The 18634-nt window shown below is 31.7% G+C and overlaps 1 protein-coding gene across 1 annotated transcript in view; it reads right to left on the bottom strand.

The window, feature by feature from the left end:
• The window catches only part of LOC127715177 (allene oxide synthase-lipoxygenase protein-like), a 28844-nt gene extending 19884 nt beyond the window's left edge, over positions 1-8960 (bottom strand). Inside the window, exons 1-6 of the mRNA XM_052221216.1 lie at positions 8934-8960; positions 7072-7096; positions 6179-6226; positions 3871-4005; positions 2460-2566; positions 145-256 (exon numbers count right to left, since the gene is read on the bottom strand). Coding sequence (XP_052077176.1) covers positions 145-256; positions 2460-2461 — 114 coding nt within the window. The 5' untranslated portion in view covers positions 2462-2566; positions 3871-4005; positions 6179-6226; positions 7072-7096; positions 8934-8960. The remainder of the gene's footprint in view (positions 1-144; positions 257-2459; positions 2567-3870; positions 4006-6178; positions 6227-7071; positions 7097-8933) is intronic.
• Between the last annotated feature and the right edge of the window lie 9674 nt (positions 8961-18634).

Here is an 18634-nt window from a genome sequence, read left to right as displayed (position 1 = left end):
TCATATATCAATTGTAAAATTAACTGGATATTTAAACATATCAGCGTTGATTCTTTGCTTTTTTTCCAGAAAATTTGTAAATTTTATGCACTTAAATGGTACAATATATATCCCTTCTTGTTTATAATTATGGATAATAATTACCCCTAATCCATCGGTCATGTTGAGGTTTGTGACGAACAATCGATCTTGAGATATCATCTCAACGATTCCCTCACTCATGAGCTTGTTCAGTCGAATCTCATCAACCGTCATCCTTATAACAGAAAACAAAAGACATAATTAACATGTACAAAGCCGCAAAAATAATATAAGAAATGGTAAACATGTTCTCTCCCTGGTTCAATGTTTTGTAGGCTTTTTCGTTAGTTTATACATGAAATCGAATCTATTGTTAAAATGTAACAATACATCGATTCAAGTACAAGTTCTTAAGCTGAGGTAACGGAAGCGGTTATCCATAAGACAAGAAAGCAGATACTTAAGATAAACTTTAGGTCGACAACAACCATACAAAATTAAAAAATACGTTTATAAACAATGATAAAATATACCACATATTTACATTAGGGGACAATTTATACCATATGCCACATTTCTAATGCATAGTTTACGGAACTATTTGTTGTTTAAAAATTTAACAATGACGATAAAAAAAAAATACTACTGATTTTAAAATTTTTGCGTAAGTGATTTGTAAAATGTTGACAAATATAATACTCACCAATGGTAAAAGGAACATAGAGCATATAGAGCATAACATAGCAAGTTTAATTAATTCTAATAGAAAATTTCAGATCTCCTTGCATAATTAAGGCATTTTTGTTATGATATTTATCTAATTTCATAGTGGACTTAAAAGACCAGTTAATGCATTTTATTCGATGGAGTCAACATATTATTCAAAACCAATCAGTCATGATTAAAACGTGTACAAATTCATGTACACTTACTTAAGACTGATTGTATGTAATAGCCAACATTAATGTTCCATTGGTACCCAGCGTTGTTCAAAACACGACTGGTGTGCTAAATCAAAATGAGACGTCACAGACGTGCACTTCTTGTTTTATTGGATTAAGAAGATGACTTTGTTGAAAAAGTGAACGAAGAGCGGCATATAAAAGTATATATCAGATTGGTGGTCTGTTTGAAAATCATATGATATTCATGTAGCTACATTGTGTACATTGTACTAAACAGTTATCTTACAATATGTTTCCAACGGAAAAGTTTGCATTCATACGATCAATATACGAGATTCATTAAACCTATTTGGTAAAAAAATCTCCTACAAAGTTAAAAATATGCTTGGGTGAATCACCAAAGATACTAGACAAAATAGCAGAAAACGTCCAACGTTAACAATAACTTCTCAGAAAATAAGAAAGAAAAAAAAATAACAGCACCAAACTCAGTGAAGACTGCTCGACTTTTTACTGGCTAAAATATTTGTGGAATTTTAAGTGCACAAAAATATCCCTTTAATCTATTTTATAGGCCGTATGTTTTGCAATCAAAACATAAAAAAAAAAACAAAAACATCATGAAAACTATTCTCAATTTTAATTTTACCAAGACGATGATTACTAATATAAACAAGGGAATGAAAAATCCACATTATTCGGGAAGCTGGTTCAATGTGCTAACTAATATCTGACATTATCTAAGGTTGCTTTACTAGTATCTGTTGTTTGATGCTGCTCAAGGAAGAAAGCAATCCCAACTAAAACAACATTCTTCACTGATTTTATCAATATGGTAAAAACAAAACTGGAAATAAATGGTATTTGTGTTAGACAAATATCTAAAATCATATCATCAGAAGAAAAAAACATATTAATTGAACTGTTTAGTACTTTTAGTTATTTAAACAACCTTATAAATGGCGTAGTAAAAAATACGTCCTCATTTACTTTTTTACGAGAAATATTTTGGAGATAACAAGCTGATTACGGCGGTAAACAGTTATAGAGATTTTGAAAAAAATTGTAGTATAAGCAACCCTGCAGGAACAATGCATGTGTAATTATACAAGAATTTGTTCATTAGAATATATTCTAGAACACCATAAAAGTCGTTTGATGTCTAGACCAGTTGATGCGAATAAAAAAAAACGCCACCATGAAATGAAATTAACTGATGACGACTGTGCATTGATGTTATAAATTGCATACGTAGGAACGAAAAATACTTTTGAAGGGAGTATAACTATACAAAGATTAACTGTTTGATTGTTTATATTTATTCGACATGTTGTGTTTCTCTTCAATTGAACAAACACTGTAGTTTTTACACGAAATTTTGAGAACGATCATAAAAAAAACATTCAGTAATTTAGTTAGTTAACCGAATTTCTGTTTGGCAAATGGCCTTTTATTCAATATTAAGAGCCATATGCAAAATACTGTATACTTTCATGTTTTACTATTGCGATTAAGGGCGCTACAATAACATACATTTTTTGGAGCACAGCTTTGCTCACTACTCTCTCTATTAACGACCAGTTACACCAATTAAGTCTTTGCTGAGCAAAATGTTGATCGTCTTCCCAATGGTCGATGCCCTGGAAAAATATATTAAATAAACGACTTTGTATTTCATATATATATTGATGAAATATGGATAAATTTAATATAGAAAAAAAAAATAAGTGTTAGTACAATGTAAATTTGAATGAGGAGGAATAACGGTATAATGCCAGGAAGACAAATTATCAAATTGAAAATATATGCTTTTTAAACACTAATGTGTAAATAATTTGAGCTCTAAATTGCTTCGCTTTGTTCATAGGAGAGTTGTAAGATTAATGAAGTTTACAGATACTTTTAAAAACTTCCATAAACACTCAATTCTAGAAAGATTAAATACAAATGTACAAAGATATTTTTCAAACAAAATATATTAAAATTTTAGACTCACTGCTAACCAGATAATGTCGAGACATACAAGGACCAACGGATCATCAACATTTAAGACAGAAAACATAAAAACAGGGAATGATGGGTCGTCCTGTTAGTTAAGGGAGGAATCGAGGCATAAGAAGCCCACCGATTACTCATAGCGCCGGAAAGAATGCACTTTTTTGTAGATTAATCCCATGGATATAATGCAAATCATATACATTGTTTCGGGAAAGAATGGCTACATAAATATATGTACAAGTTATTCCGATGATTAAAATGTAAAAAAAATGATATAACAAAAATACCGAACACCAAGGAAAATTCAAAACGCAAAGTCCCTTATCAAATGGGAAAATCAAAAGCTCGAACACATCAAACGAGCGGGGAAACAACTGTCATATTCCTGACTTGGTACAGGCATTTCCTTATGTAGGACATGGTTGATTATACCTGGTTTAATTTAAATATTTTTTTTTGTATCGTTGAACCTCATCAAAACCAATATATCATGTATATTGTCAAATCGAACTGACACAGTAATTGTTACTTAATCATGTTAATACTTTTAAAAAAAATTTTAAACACAATTTGGTTAAAATTGAGTAAAATTGGGATAGCAACTATAAATTTTCATAACAAAGTATACACACATATGTTGTACATAAGTTGAATATGTTTAGTTCGAACATGTTTCAACAAATAGTATAATATATGAAGTAGAACATCAAAACCCTGACTTTCTATTTTGTTAACTGAGTTTGCACACCATGTGTGCTGCATCATAAAAATATCAATCATTGCTTACATTGGTTATCTTATTATCGTACAAATAATTAATTCATTATTTTATAATACAATGTACATCAATTCTCATTAATGGCAACGTTATGCATGGCTCATCCTTTTGTCATAATTTAATGAACAGTTTTTCAATGAATACAGATTGCTTTAGCGGTTTACTAACCGTTGGTGTTTTGAAGTACAAATGGTAAGCTTTAGTTATTTGGTTAAACGAAGACCATCTCTCAGGAAAACGATGAGTGCGTCTTATTAAAGCACGTGAAATGTCTGTTGTAAATGCTGGATAAAGAATATATTTCTGTAAAATAAAAAAAAGACGAACTTTGAACAACGAAAATACAGGTATTGTTAATTTATAGTATAAACCTAAACATAAAATAATTAACATGAATTAACGAACGCCTTTAACGATCGTTTTCAACATTTGGTACACATTTTTCACATTTATTTTAGGAAAAGAAAAACAAATCACGACGAAAACTAAAAAAAGAAATCTGCCTACACAATGCAACACATGTGTAGGTAAATATAAACGACGATTAAATACTGGGAAAGCACTACAGATATATATCGTTTTAGGTTACTTTAATTTGCCTCAAACCATAACACTAAGTTCACAACGAAATGCACATTTTCAATGGAGTCCGAATGTGTTGATCTTTAAGATTTTTGACTTACACGTCCGCATCAAAACAAAAATTCGAAAATTTCAGTAACAACAATTCTTGTCAAACTTAATCATGTTAATACAGGTTATAATAAGTCAACAATGAAACCGGTTTTATATATGACGAAGGGTTATGTTTAAGACGTGTTTTTATTTATCAAAAATTATATCTTTAATTAAAGTATCATGTCTTTGAATACTATATTAAATTGTGCTTACAAAATTTTTATGAAATAAAATTGAGAATGGAAATGGGGATTGTGTCAAAGAGACAACAACCCGACCATAGAGCAGACAACAGCCGAAGGCCACCAATGGGTCTTCAAAGCAGCGAGAAACTCCCGCACCCGGAGGCGTCCTTCAGCTGGCCCCTTAACAAATATGTTTACTAGTTAAGTGATAATGGATGTCATACTAAACTCCAAATTATACACAAGAAACTAAAATTAAAAATGTCCGTTTCACAGATGATAACGGATATGTTCCTATTGTCGACACTACAATCCCGTCCCCTTTTCACGAATGTGACCTAATGAATTAGACTTATTACCCGGTTTGTACTTACATGAGCAACACGACGGTGCCACATGTGGAGCAGGATCTGCTTATCCTTCCGGAGCACCTGAGATCCCGCCCAATTTTTGATGGGGTTCGTGTTGCCAAGTCTTTAGTTTTATATGTTGTGTTTTTTGTACTATTATTCGTCTTTTGGTCTTTTTCTTTTTTTTAGCCATGGCTTTGTCAGTTTATTTTCGACTTATGAGTTTGGATGTCCCTCTGGTATCTTTCGCCTCTCATTTATATAACTTAATCAAGACATTTGAAAGATCCATAAATTTTTAAATATATATATAATACTCACATTTTCAACTTGCCATTCATGTAAGAAACCTTTGACATGTTTTAGTCCTGACGGATTAATTTCACACAATTTTATTTTCGAGATTTCAAAGATAAAGTTGAATTAAGTAATAAAAGATCCTACTTTGAAATTATATCAACCATCTATATTTTTCTCCGAAGGTCTAAATAATTCATCACTTAGAAACATTAGTAAGCCTACAATATGCATTTAAAAAACTTCAAAGTTATAATAATAAGTTACTTATAAGTAAGGTAGTCTCTATCCTATATCATTCGATTTTATTAACCAACGAAAAAAGATTGTATACATACAGTCAATAAAAATACCATGTTACAAAAAGGGTAGGGTAAAGATCTTAACAAAAACAATTTCTGGTTCGGTTCAACCAAAGTTGTTCTAATTGTGGTGTTAAATTCGGATTTTTTCGTTTTGTCATGATTTGAATACTTGTAATCATTTAACGAACATTGGTAGATTACTGTTGCCTAAAATTAAGAACAGCCATTTTAACATGTAATAAAAATTTAGACAAACTATTTGTGTCCGCATTTAAATCTTATTTTTTGAAATAGCAACAGTTGTACTGAATTACGTAAGGCGCAATAAAGATCAGTTTTGTAAAAGAAAAAGTTTATCTCTAAGTTCAAGTATAATTAACTGTAAACAATGTAATCAAGTACAAATAAATCACTATGAAATATCGCAAAGTGTTATCGAAGTTACTGGAAGTCAGCTGAAAGTACTGAACTTGCTGACATAGAACATTCAGATATATATATATATAACATAAATGTTTACACTAAAACAATACATTTAGAAGTGCTCATTTTTTTAGTTGCTGGCATGTCAAGGAAAATGTACAGCTTGAAACGTTTAGAAATGTTTCAGAAACCTCCGCTCTTTAAGCTGAAATGTTTTATTTTTTTTGTTGTAACTTACAAAACGGTAGCTCCAAGAAAATTGTTCTTCTTTTGGCAATTTCGCAATCTGTAAAGATGTGAACAAAACATAATGAAGTAAAATTAGATACATAAATCAAATATAGAAAGTTGAAACTACTTTTCTGTCAAACCATGTTTTATATGTGTGTTTTTGAGAAATCCTAAACCGGTAACATGAAACTAACCATGCTAACTGTCTGTTTTCAAAAAATTAAACGTTACAAGGATGTGTTGGCGGATCTTTAATTTGATCATTTATGAAGAACTGTTGATTAATTTTGTTCTTGTCTTTATACACAGTATTCAAATTTTCAATATCAGTCTTATAACATTAATATGACAACTGAAAATGACATCTATTTAAGATATTATCTATTTACTTTGACAGGTACACGAGGATCATTCTGGTACAGTTCAAATTCATACTCTTGGCGCTTTTTAGCAACATGTGTTTTTCTTGTTAGAAAACACTGACCATCTTCATCTTGAGGCAAATTAGTATCTTCCCTACTCGAATAACGTATGTCTGGTTTAAGCCATTTATAAATGTTAAATCTTTGGTTTTGTGTTTTATCGATTGCAATCCAACGAACAAACCATTCGGATTCATAATTTCCATCTCTGTGGAATGTCAAAGTAGATATATCTATCGGGAGTACGGCATTAGACACGGTAGCAAAATCGTGGAGACCATTTGAATGTGATTGCGTAAGTTCAAATTGGCAAAATTTGGCTACTATTCCGTTTCCATGTGCAAAAATATAAACATTAGCAGTTCCTTTGTTGCCTTTGAAGTTACCAAGGGACATTGTTATTGTATGTTTCTTGTCTCCATAATTGGTTTTACTTTTGGTATACCACACTAACCATTTAACTTTACGTAATACATACTGGTACATTATATTTTGCTCGAGTCCTGCTGAAAGGAAGCAGTCTGTTAAACATATTTAAATCTTATCATACAAGTACATTATATATTAAACCTTAATATTAAACAAAGCTGTTTAATATTCTTTGCAAATAATAGGAATTTGGACTGATAATCGGTGATAGAGTATTACCGAATGATGTACTGGTATCTCTAAAAAAGATAATCACAGAACAATTTTTTAATCGTGCCTTCGATATTTCTATTGACTGTTGAATTCCAAGCAAGATATGATTAACAAGATGGGCTTTGCGTCTTTTTAGCATACAGCTCTTAACATGTTTAAGTCTTCTACATCCTTGGCTTTCAATTACTTTTGTTTGGGTATTCTTGATGAAGATAAATCTAGAAAAACGCAATTGTTAATTTGTTATTTGCATATATGAAACAAAAATCTTTAGAGTTATTTCTATTGTAAATGATTTAAACCAATGTGTTATTCACATAGAGCATTAACAGTAATCAAGAAAAGTTCAATTATCAAACTCCATTAAACATAAAAGTTCAGATGATGTTATATATGTATTTCATGTTCTGACTTTTGATAATACATGTATTGATACAGAAGTTACAATATATACAAATTTGAAAATATCATAAAGGTCAAGATGTGCCTTTTAATATTTGTTAAGACATTTTGTAGAGGTCTTTTCAATTTTCATTTTTAACACAAAGGACAACCAAGAAAAGCAATGTAAAAATGAGACGATCATCAGTTCAAAAAAATTATTGTGAATTTCTTAGAATTGAAACTTATTAATACCATCTTTTCACAATATGAAATATCCAGTATAAATCTTGCAGAACAAATTCTCACTCTGCTCAAATTTATAAACTTAAACGATCAATTATATGTTTTAAGGGAAAATAAACTATCTGTTAGCGTATTAAAATACATTTATTCTTTTAAAGAGAAAACTAAAAATGAAAATATAAAAAAAAACTGAGACCGGTCAAAATGAAGTGCGTTTTTCATTGACTACAAGACGGTTATATTTTAATATACATTTCCTAAAATTTATGGATTAAAATAAAGAGTTATTTTTGTATAAGGAATGTTTTTGAAGATATTTTCCTTCGGTTAATAAAAAAATCTTATTTGGTTTTTGAAATCATATAATTAACAATTATAATGCGAAATTGAAATATAATATATTTTGATATCGAAATTAATCTTTGCTGTTTATAACCCCGTAATATCATGTATATGTCTCATGTCAATTAGAAATTCCTTAAAACAATTAACAACAAATATTATTCAGCTTGACTGTTTCAATACACATAAACGGATACAAAACCTTGATTTCGTGAACTGTACAATATTATCTATGAACATGAATATTCAGATGATAAGTTGTATAATTTAACTTTAACTGAGGCTGCATCACATTAACAGCTTTCTCCTTAGTTACTTTTAATTGTTCTCATCATTCCCTCATTTAGTTTGGAAATTCAAAAATACAATGTATTAAGCTTAAACAACGATTCGGCTCTTTTTAATTACGTTTGAAAAATAAATATGTGTTGCTGAAACATAAAACAACTCAGAAAAAAACAATATATAAAATATTTGTTTTATGTATACTTATAAAATGTCAATCGCTCTTAAAAAATTCATTACGCACACATTGAAATTGTTGAATAAAGCTGCTTACCCTGTACAGTTTAAAATGACGGTCTGCACTAAATCATTCAAGCCAAGTACAAAACTTCTTTTATCTTTACCTTTTTCCAGTAAACATTTAACTTCGTTTAAATACCGGTTTACTTTATATGGCAAATTACAAGAACTGTGTTATTTCTTGATAATTTTAAACACACTCACGCCTTATTGACAGGAAACAAATTTCCCCATGTAGTTAATTATATTCAACTGCAAAGCGATTATATAACACTACAGTTGTTTTAAAATGCAACCCATGTTGATATTGTCATGGCCATATTTTACATATTAATTCACAGGAAATACATACGTTTTCAGTATATAACATATTTATTTTTTGAAAAGCTCCATTCTAAATGGTGGTTGACCCGGTAGTCACTTATGACTGCCTTGGTCAATTTGGCATGTTTCGCTGCGTATCCAGTAAAAATGCGTCATTTTGCCTTTTATATCAAATAGCATCCGGACCATTTGACACTGTTGGTTTCTGTATCCAAGTGACACCACAAAACATTTTCGAATCTCTGTAATCCATTTCAATCCCATTGAATATGATATTCATTTATTGCAAATACTTAGGTATATAATTATCTGTTTGCTGTTTGCTAAAATGAAAGATGACAATTATCTAAGTATCGTTCAGATATACTTTTCCAAAATCAGACATTTAATAAAATGTCTGCATTTTAAGACAATTTATTAAATGGCTTATCATGACAGCTATTATATAAAATGACTTAAAATACCTAGTCATTGTGTAAAATGACTGACTTTTTTTTTTTTTTACAAAATTAAACAAATTGCCTGTTCACTTTCAGGAAATTTATTGAAAAAGTATTTCATTGAGACACATATGACCAAACATACGTTATCTTGTACAGAAAATAACTAATGGTTCGGTTATATTAAGTTTATTCTTCAAATACCAGCTGGGAAAGTTTATATGTCTATAATTAGCTTTTTTAAGTGAAACAACGTTGAGTATGTACTAATTCTGTATTTCAGATAATAACTCTAATAGGATCTTCTTGTCATGTTAACAGAAGGACACAATACATTTGGATATTCTTTCAGGCTCGTTTTGGTTTTATAGCTCTTGAGCTGTTTTGGTTCTTACATTGTATTAATCCTTGACTTTCAAATATTCGGCTGTGAGCGTAACTGATGAAGGTTAATCCAGAAAAGAGCTTCCGATGCATGAAATTAATTACGTGTTGTTTTCATTTTTTTGTTTGTTCCTACAATAGAACTAAATGAACAAACGAATTTTCAAAACAAAAGTCAGTCACATGAAGCAGTGGAAAAGAAGGATGTTTTATGATTGACAAGCTGTTGTTTGCGAGCGTTAAAAACCAAATATGTCATGCATGTTTAGATAACAAACTGATAACAAATCAAATAGTTGTGCAGTAGATTGACCCGGATAAAGGACAATTATTTCGACAGACATTTGAAATGAAGGCATGTTTGATAGGGACAAAAATGTTGCCCTCCAACAGGCCACCTACGGAAAGGTCAACGATTTCTTCTTAACGTGCAGAGGGCGTGACACTCTCCTTAAACGAGGAATCAGCATAATGTCCCCATTTAGAACGAATGCAAATTTCCCCTCTAAATAATTGGTTTGGCCATGCAAGGTCGTGTTTGATTGTGATGCAAAGATATCATGGATATACATATCATCATCTCAAATGCATCGGGTGAATTCATGGATCCTTACAATCTGATGACTTAAGGCGACAGTATGTGTTTGCTGTTTGCGAAACCCCATATTTTACGCCAGTAAAGTGTTTCATCAGAAAAAAAAAAACTATTGACAGAGGTAAATACGTCATGTTTCGGGTTTCACCAAATGTTTTTGTAGTGCTAAGATTTAACGTCAAATATTATATTTGCCGAAATAAATCGTGACATATGAGTATCAGAACCTGCCATTCAAACATGTTATGAAAAAATAACACATTTTTCGAGTTCACTGTGTATGGAAATTTTAAATAATTCAGTATAGCATTTATTTTTCTTAATATGCAAACATTTAGCTAATATCATATATAAAACTGCTCTGTTTTTGTAAAATGCCTGAAAATATAAGTCAATATATGAAATACCTGATTCTTATTTGCTTTTCCAAGCATTTTGTTAAATGCCTAGTCAATAATTATATTAAATGCCTGAGTCTCACAGACATTTTAGAAAATTCATAGAGTTTTCAGGTTTAGACATAATATACCCTACCCCTCTAAGTTCAGATATTAATATCAAGTTCTTGGTCTCCATACTTCTACGACTTTACGAACGCCATAATCATTTGGTTGACTGTTATGAAATATTTATACAACAGAAGATCATGGATATGTTCCACTTGTCACAACTATGACTCTTCTTCGATCGTGACAACACTAAGTTCAGTCAATTATTTATAAAATTTGGACGCACAAGATATAGAATTTCTTTCCTCAAAGAGACATCACAGCAGGATGGAGTCTAAATTTCACAGTTTGAGCCCAGTGCAATGAGTTTAAGTAGTGGCTACGGTTCTTACATAAAAGCATATGCATGGAATTGGATTGCTGTTAAATCGGCTTGGATGGAACAAAGACCTGCTTTTTTAAAATTTTATGTAGTACTAATGAGGCGTGTCATAATTAATACCCTACGATAAAATCAGTAACTTCTAAATAATCCAAAATGATATGCAATTACGGGAAATTGTGGTTACCGATAGACATACGTTTTAAGTGGTTTTTTGCTGTGCATGTACTGATTTTGTGTCATGGATGGATACCCCATGTTCTTTGTTTTTCTATTATAAACCAAAAAGCTGGCATTGTTATAAAAAGAAAGATATATCTTATGAAACTAAACATTATGAAGAAAGCTCATTTGCGAGAAACTTATTTGCACAAAATAACACATTTCAAATATGTGAGATAAATGAATGAATAAGCATAGATTATAGGGTTTTCTACATATTACTATAGTTAAATATTGGCCGTGAGCTACAATGTAAACCTTTTGACGAGTGAGTATTATAGCGAACGAGCATCATTGCTTCATATTGTGACGAGTGGCTAAATTTGACAATATCTATACGCAGAAAACCCGATAATCTGTTTATCGTGCTATTTCCCGTATTTTCCCTTCTTTTGGACAGTACACTAGTGTTACTCGTGACGGCAATGATCTTGATAACATCTCCTGGCACATTGTGACGTCGCTGATAACTTCTCCACATACATTGTGACTTCGTTGGTGAATTCTGCTGGCGTAAAAAAGTCGTGATACTAAATTAAAAGGGACTGCACTGCATGATATGCACGTAGGGAAGGACGATAACACCAACCATCAGGTGTTAATATCTACTTTTTAAATAGTTATTTGATGTTCTGCAGAGATTAAGAACAGCAATACCTATACTGTGACAACGTGCTACCTGTATTTGGAAAACCGAGTATTTGACATGTAATATATATATCCACATTTCTATAAAAGATGATGGTAAATGTCTGATAGATGTCCAGTGGCAGCTGTTGCATGCATACTCAGAAAGAGATCATCATGTCAATATGATATGAATATGAACCTTGCTTTGTACTTCACTGACACGTTGGACCTGGTTTTTACGTTTTTTCATCATAAAAATCTACAGGAAGACATTAATTAAGATCATTTGTATATCTAAAATGCAAATGCAAATCTTAGTTTTGAAAATTTTCGATAGTTATTAGTTATTTCCAGCCAGATAAGGGGTTGCTATAAAGCAGAAAAAAAGCAAAACTATTATACTCAAGTATGATCGATTATGTAGTACTACGTGCTTGCCATAACCTTTAAGATAAACTTTGTAAGCCATAAAAAGTTTGTAGAATCACTCAACCAAACCATCCTAACTATTTACAGTTTTAAATTAATATCATAAAGAAGAATATGTTTTATTTGTTGTATTTTTGGATTGTTGCGGGTATCTTCTATTGTATACTTTTCTATATGTTTAACACAAAACTATCATACACCAGTCATCGCAGTACTTCTCATCACATATATCCGATCTTAAAGATTATAAACATGAGACATTAAACAGTATAATTATCTAAAACAAATGGATTTGTGAATCACTATGATACTCTTAATTGTATTGTTTAATCAGACGGTACTAGGCTAATAAAGGACATACTACAGCTGTTCTGTATATTATTAATGTCGTGGTATATGTCCAAAAACAATATATTTTTTTTCTAATGCCAGTGTGTATGACTGTATCAATTGAGTCAACAAACCAAAACACTCAATCATTTTTATCATTAAAGAATTTATACATTTATGATTGAAACAAACAAAAAGACGACCATACATCTATAAGGAGCTTAAAAAAAATAAGATATTTTGTTGCGAGGTGTCACCTAGCAAAACGATTTGATATTCGATGTGTAGCTTGGCCATTAGGAGTTTCTCAATGAGAGCGGTTTTTAATCTATAGATATAAGAAGATGTGGTATGAGTGCCAATGAGACAACTCTCCATCCAAGTCATAATTTGGAAAAGTAAACCATTACAGGTCAAAGTACAGCCTTCAACACGGAGCGTTGGCTCACACCAAACAGCAAGCTATAAAGGGCCAAGAAATGACTGTCTACACAAACTTCATCTTGTCGATGATTTGGAACAAAAATGATTTTGTCCCTGAATGTCCCTTTGAGTAGCAAATTTACAAACTTTGCACATTTCATGTTATTTTTGCTCATGTCGAAAGTAACTGATGAAACTTTTTATTAATAAGTGACATGCTACAAAATCTTCACCTGTCTCGATTGTGTTTGCCACAGACAAGACCGAAGCGCATTCGAAGAAACCTTACACGAAAATTGGCACTTAGTCTACACAATGCTGCAATGATGTATGGTATGACTTGAGGAGGTCTGACACACACGTACACATGGGACATTTTCACATGAAGGATTTCATGACAGACACCTATAGATCTTTTATTTATCTGTCAATAATGTTAGAATTAGTGATTATAGTTGATTTGATTTCGTTGTGATTTTTATACAAACAAATGAATTTTCATCATTCAGACTATCTGAGAAAGGCACATTTGGACACTCACGAATTTGTACAACAACCTTTTCTTTAAAAACAACAATGAAGATTACCCATCGTAAGGGTGATAATTTTGTCACTATCGTTCGCAATGTACACGCTTACGTTCACTATGTTTTGTTACAACATTGTGCAAATGTTGAGGTTGTTTGCACATTCATTAACGTGGCGTCTTTAACCGGTGTTGTATAAATATTTTGATGAGTGTCACAGGTATATTTCTAAACAGATTTTAAAATATAAATATTTATTCCTATGAAAATAGTCTGTTTCCGAAAAGTAATAAGTCAAAAGGTGTGTCAACATTATAATGAACATTCGATAATTTGATTTTTAAGGATTCTGTATCAAGTGTAAAAGAACAATTTTAAACTAATTAACCCGTCAAAGAATTCGTAATATTATTTGAAGTACTGTTCACTCACAGGAATTCTAGTTACAACGGCACCTGTTTAAGTCTTCAAACGGTATATCAATTCGATACGTGGTTAATTCTGCACCCTTATTTTTTTCTATTTCCCTCTAGGCCCACTTATAAATGTTATAATAAAGCATAGAGAATCGGTGTGCTTCATTATAGAGAACAAGGAATGATGTTTCTTAATGTAATTAACCGTCTCGATAGTCTTGTGGTAACGAGCACACCTCGAGTGCGAAAGTTGGTGCGATCAAGCCCCGGCAGTGTCAAACCAAAGACTTGAAAATATGTATGTTCTGCTTTTCCGTTTAGCACCCGGCATTAAGGAGTAAGAGCGAAGATTGGTTGGCTCGGAGTCAGAATACTGTGTGAGGGGAGGATGACATGTTTTCCTGTGGAGCGTTTCAGTGATCTCGTGTTAGCGTGTTCGTCTTGTTTGCTGGAAGTGGTGGGTTCGAACCCCGATAGTGTCAAACCAAAGACTTGAAAATTGGTATGTGCTGCTGCTCTGCTAAGCACGCGTCATTTAGGAATAAGAGCAACGACTGGTTAGGTCTGAGTCAAAATAATGTGTGAGGGTAGGGTGACATGTCTTCTTGCGGATCGTTGCGGTGATCTTATCGTAACGTGTTCGCCTTGAGTGCGGGAGGTCTTTGGTTCGAACCGTAAGCGTGTCAAACAAAAGAGTTGAACAGTGAAATTTTGTTTCAGGTTCTGTGCTGCCAGCTTTAACACCTTTCACACTGAAATGCCTCGAGTCTTGGTGTTACTATTGTATACAGCTGTAAGACATTGTAACTCATTTTAATTCAATGTCCTTTCATTACTTTAATTTTCACACGAATACAGTAAACCGCAGGGACTCGGTTAGCTGATAAATATATCTTAAATCATTGTAATTTCATTTGAGTTTAGTATTTCATCAAGATTTGTATCTTTACAAGCAATTTGCAGTATACTATACGGTATAATATAGGAGTATTCAGTATATGGACATGGAGAGTATACTGCATATTGCTAGTAAACATACACATATTGGTGCCCATGTAAATTATATAATATTAATAGACCGGAAATGCAAAACACATATCAGATAACAATGATTATTTGTTTTGTATCCGCCCTGTGAAATATAAAAAAATACCCAATAATGGTTAAAACAATCAACAGGTTAATCTTTTGAAATTTATATAAGTTCTTAAGAACTTAAAAAGAAAACCGATCAAAACATCATCAATTGAATATTGAAGAAACACCAAACCTTTTTAGCTCTTTTATTGTTTATTCTAACTGCTAACCACATTTGCTGATCTGTATAACGATGTACAAAATGTACCTATTTCATTAAACTTTGAAACTGTTTTCCAACGACATTACAAAAAACTCTTCCCCCCCTCTTCACAAAAAGAAAATTTAAGAAAAACGTTAAAAATGATTTTTTGTGCCAGATCCACCAACCAAATGCCAAGCCAAATTGACTTTTTAAATAGGTGTCAAATTGACCAGGTACCGATTTGACTAGTACCCATCCATAAGGCTCGTTCAAATTGTTAAATAGGTCAACTGAGACTGATTCGGTCCTAAATAGATGAGGCATGCATTGGTCTAGAAGACTTAAGATGACTCATCGGTCAAAGCTCCTTTGGTTTACTCAAAAAGGACTAGACTTTTAACTAATGAAAATGAATTACCCTGAGTGATAACTTGTATCACAGGTGTATAGATATAAGAAGATGTGGTATGAGTGCCAATGAGACAACTCTCCATCCAAGTCAAAAGACATATTGTTGAACATCTTGAAAAGATTTCTAGATTTGCATAGTCGGCATAATATTAACACATGCGGTAATATTTAAATACAATACAACTATAATAAATCTGGTACCTGATCAATTTGACACCTATTTTAAAAGTCAGTTTGGCTTGGCATTTGGTTGGTGCATCTGGCACAAAAAATCCTTTTTTACGTTTTTCTTTAATTTTCTTTTTGTGAGGGGGGGGGGGGGGAGAGTTTTTTGTAATGTCGTTGGAAAACAGTTTCAAAGTTTAAATCTTTTCAACATGTTCAACAACATGTCTTCTCTCAGACAGTAACTGACTTACTCATTAAATTCATTTTATTTCTGTGATTATGATATGAAAGTGCTCTTTAAGATTGAGGACGAGGATCTGTGTAATGAAACCATCCAGTCTGGTGTAACACAGATCTTTAATTGTAAATTTGGTTATGTTTCGTTCAGATCGCCATCTTATTTTTTTGCCCTTATTAAGTCAGCATTTGCTGCTGTGTAATGGTGTCGACGTTCTTATTGAAATACAGGGAACAGATCACAGAAACATCAGCAATAACAGGAAATATATGAGTTCAATATAAAAAGATGTTATCGTCCACCAATGATGAATTATAAACTGTATAATCAATTACCCTTACATGCAAATTTCAATAATTATAACAAATAAATATAATATGAGTATTTTAACTAAGTGAGGCTTAATTGTCAATACAATGTATAAGAGACAAAAAGTGATACAAGAAAAAGATACATAGAAAAACTAGAACTTCTTTTATTTACAATGCATGCATATGTTTAATATGAATACAAATTTTACAAAGTAACTACATTTTGTATTTCAAAAGCTATTTTATCAATTAATAACAAATTCCTGCTTTATTCACGATACATTTTTGTTTTGTTTAAGAATACTTCTTGAAATCGATCTGTCTCGAACAAAAGGTAGCAGATGATATGAGGGATTGAATTGCATGATTAATGTATGATAACTTGTCCATACGTAGACGGTTACCAAGCGAAAATATAAACGCTGTCGCCAGCCTATTATCAAAAGTAACACATACAGGCGGGATAGTAATAACAAACCGTATATATATAGATCGAAAAAAAACAAGGAATGTGCAGTATTCAAAATATACTAATGTAGGCGATTGTGAGATAATTCTATCATATTTATTTTGACAATCTAAAAGAAAATCTGTCAACGTTGACATGATTTATTATAGTTGTATTGTTTTTAAATATTACCGCATGCGTTTATATTATGCCGACTATGCACATCTAGAAATCTTTTCAAAATGTTCAACTATAGATTATATTAGGAAAGAATGGTAGGGACATACTATTGTTAAAGATTCTCATTTCAAACTATACTTTTCTATTTAACATTTTTAGCTTCCAACTTGACATTTCTCACTTGTCAACAATTTCAATCTGGAAGTGAGAAATGTTAACTTGGAAATAAGAAATGTCAAAGAGAAAAATAGAAATTAAAAAAAAAAGAATGTCACTACCAGTCTTTCCTACTTTATTAATAACTCATACTATATATACGATTAAATCTTTTCAAAGAAAACAGGGATAAATTCGAACAAGTATCTTTGATCTGAACAATGCTCGAAATTAGGGAATTTCTAAAAACTAATTGAATACTTTGCCATTGACACAAATGATCAGATGGCAAACTATAATGGAGTTCCATAAATATGCTACAATTGTTTATTACAATCATCATTAAATGTTATTTTTAGATTTGTAAGAAGCTTGTTTGAATATGATTTGAAACAGAACAAGTATAAGAAATATCTCCCCTCTATGTTCACGTCTTTTTTTGTTCAATTTAATATATATATATATATATACCCCCGAAAAATGGTATCCAACGAATAATAATGAATCCACAGTAAGCACATTCTACTTTAGATGTGTCGACGTCGTGTTGCAAATATAAGTACACATTCGGTGATAAGTCTCATTCGATGATGTAATATTCGAGGAAGAGAGGTGTGGTAACGACACTTGGAAAGTATCCGTATTGGTCTATGAAAAAAGATATCAAACAACGCTGAACCAATTCATGGTGGCGTCCGTACAAATTTCAAAGGGGCCACTTCAAACTTACCCTTTGGAAACCCTGCGTTAATACCTTCCTTGTAAGAAAATCTCTATAAGGGAAATCATGATATAAAACACAATCTCTGGAATATTGTACCAACTGGTAGATATATACTTCATATGCAGGGACTGTTGCAATGTTGCTTCATAGAAATGGAAAATTCACAATTGGGAAGCTCAAATCATATCTTTTGTCGAAAAGTATTGTTCTAAAACGACCCTAAATGTCTTTTTCTATAGATGTAAGTCAAGATGATGACTTCAAACTTACCACTGGAACCGTTGATGCAGTTCTGTAGTTTGTTTGTCAGCAGCAATATCATTATACGAAAAACAAGCCATGGAATATCGTATCAACTAGGATATATATTAAAGAGTTAACAAATGGGAAATATGCATAAGAGTTAAATCTTTGTACAATCTGTGTCCTTTTTACC

Source organism: Mytilus californianus, unplaced genomic scaffold (genome assembly GCF_021869535.1).
Source record: "Mytilus californianus isolate M0D057914Y unplaced genomic scaffold, xbMytCali1.0.p SCAF_9, whole genome shotgun sequence".
NCBI lineage: Eukaryota > Metazoa > Mollusca > Bivalvia > Mytilida > Mytilidae > Mytilus > Mytilus californianus.
This window is presented reverse-complemented; position numbering and strand designations above follow the sequence as displayed.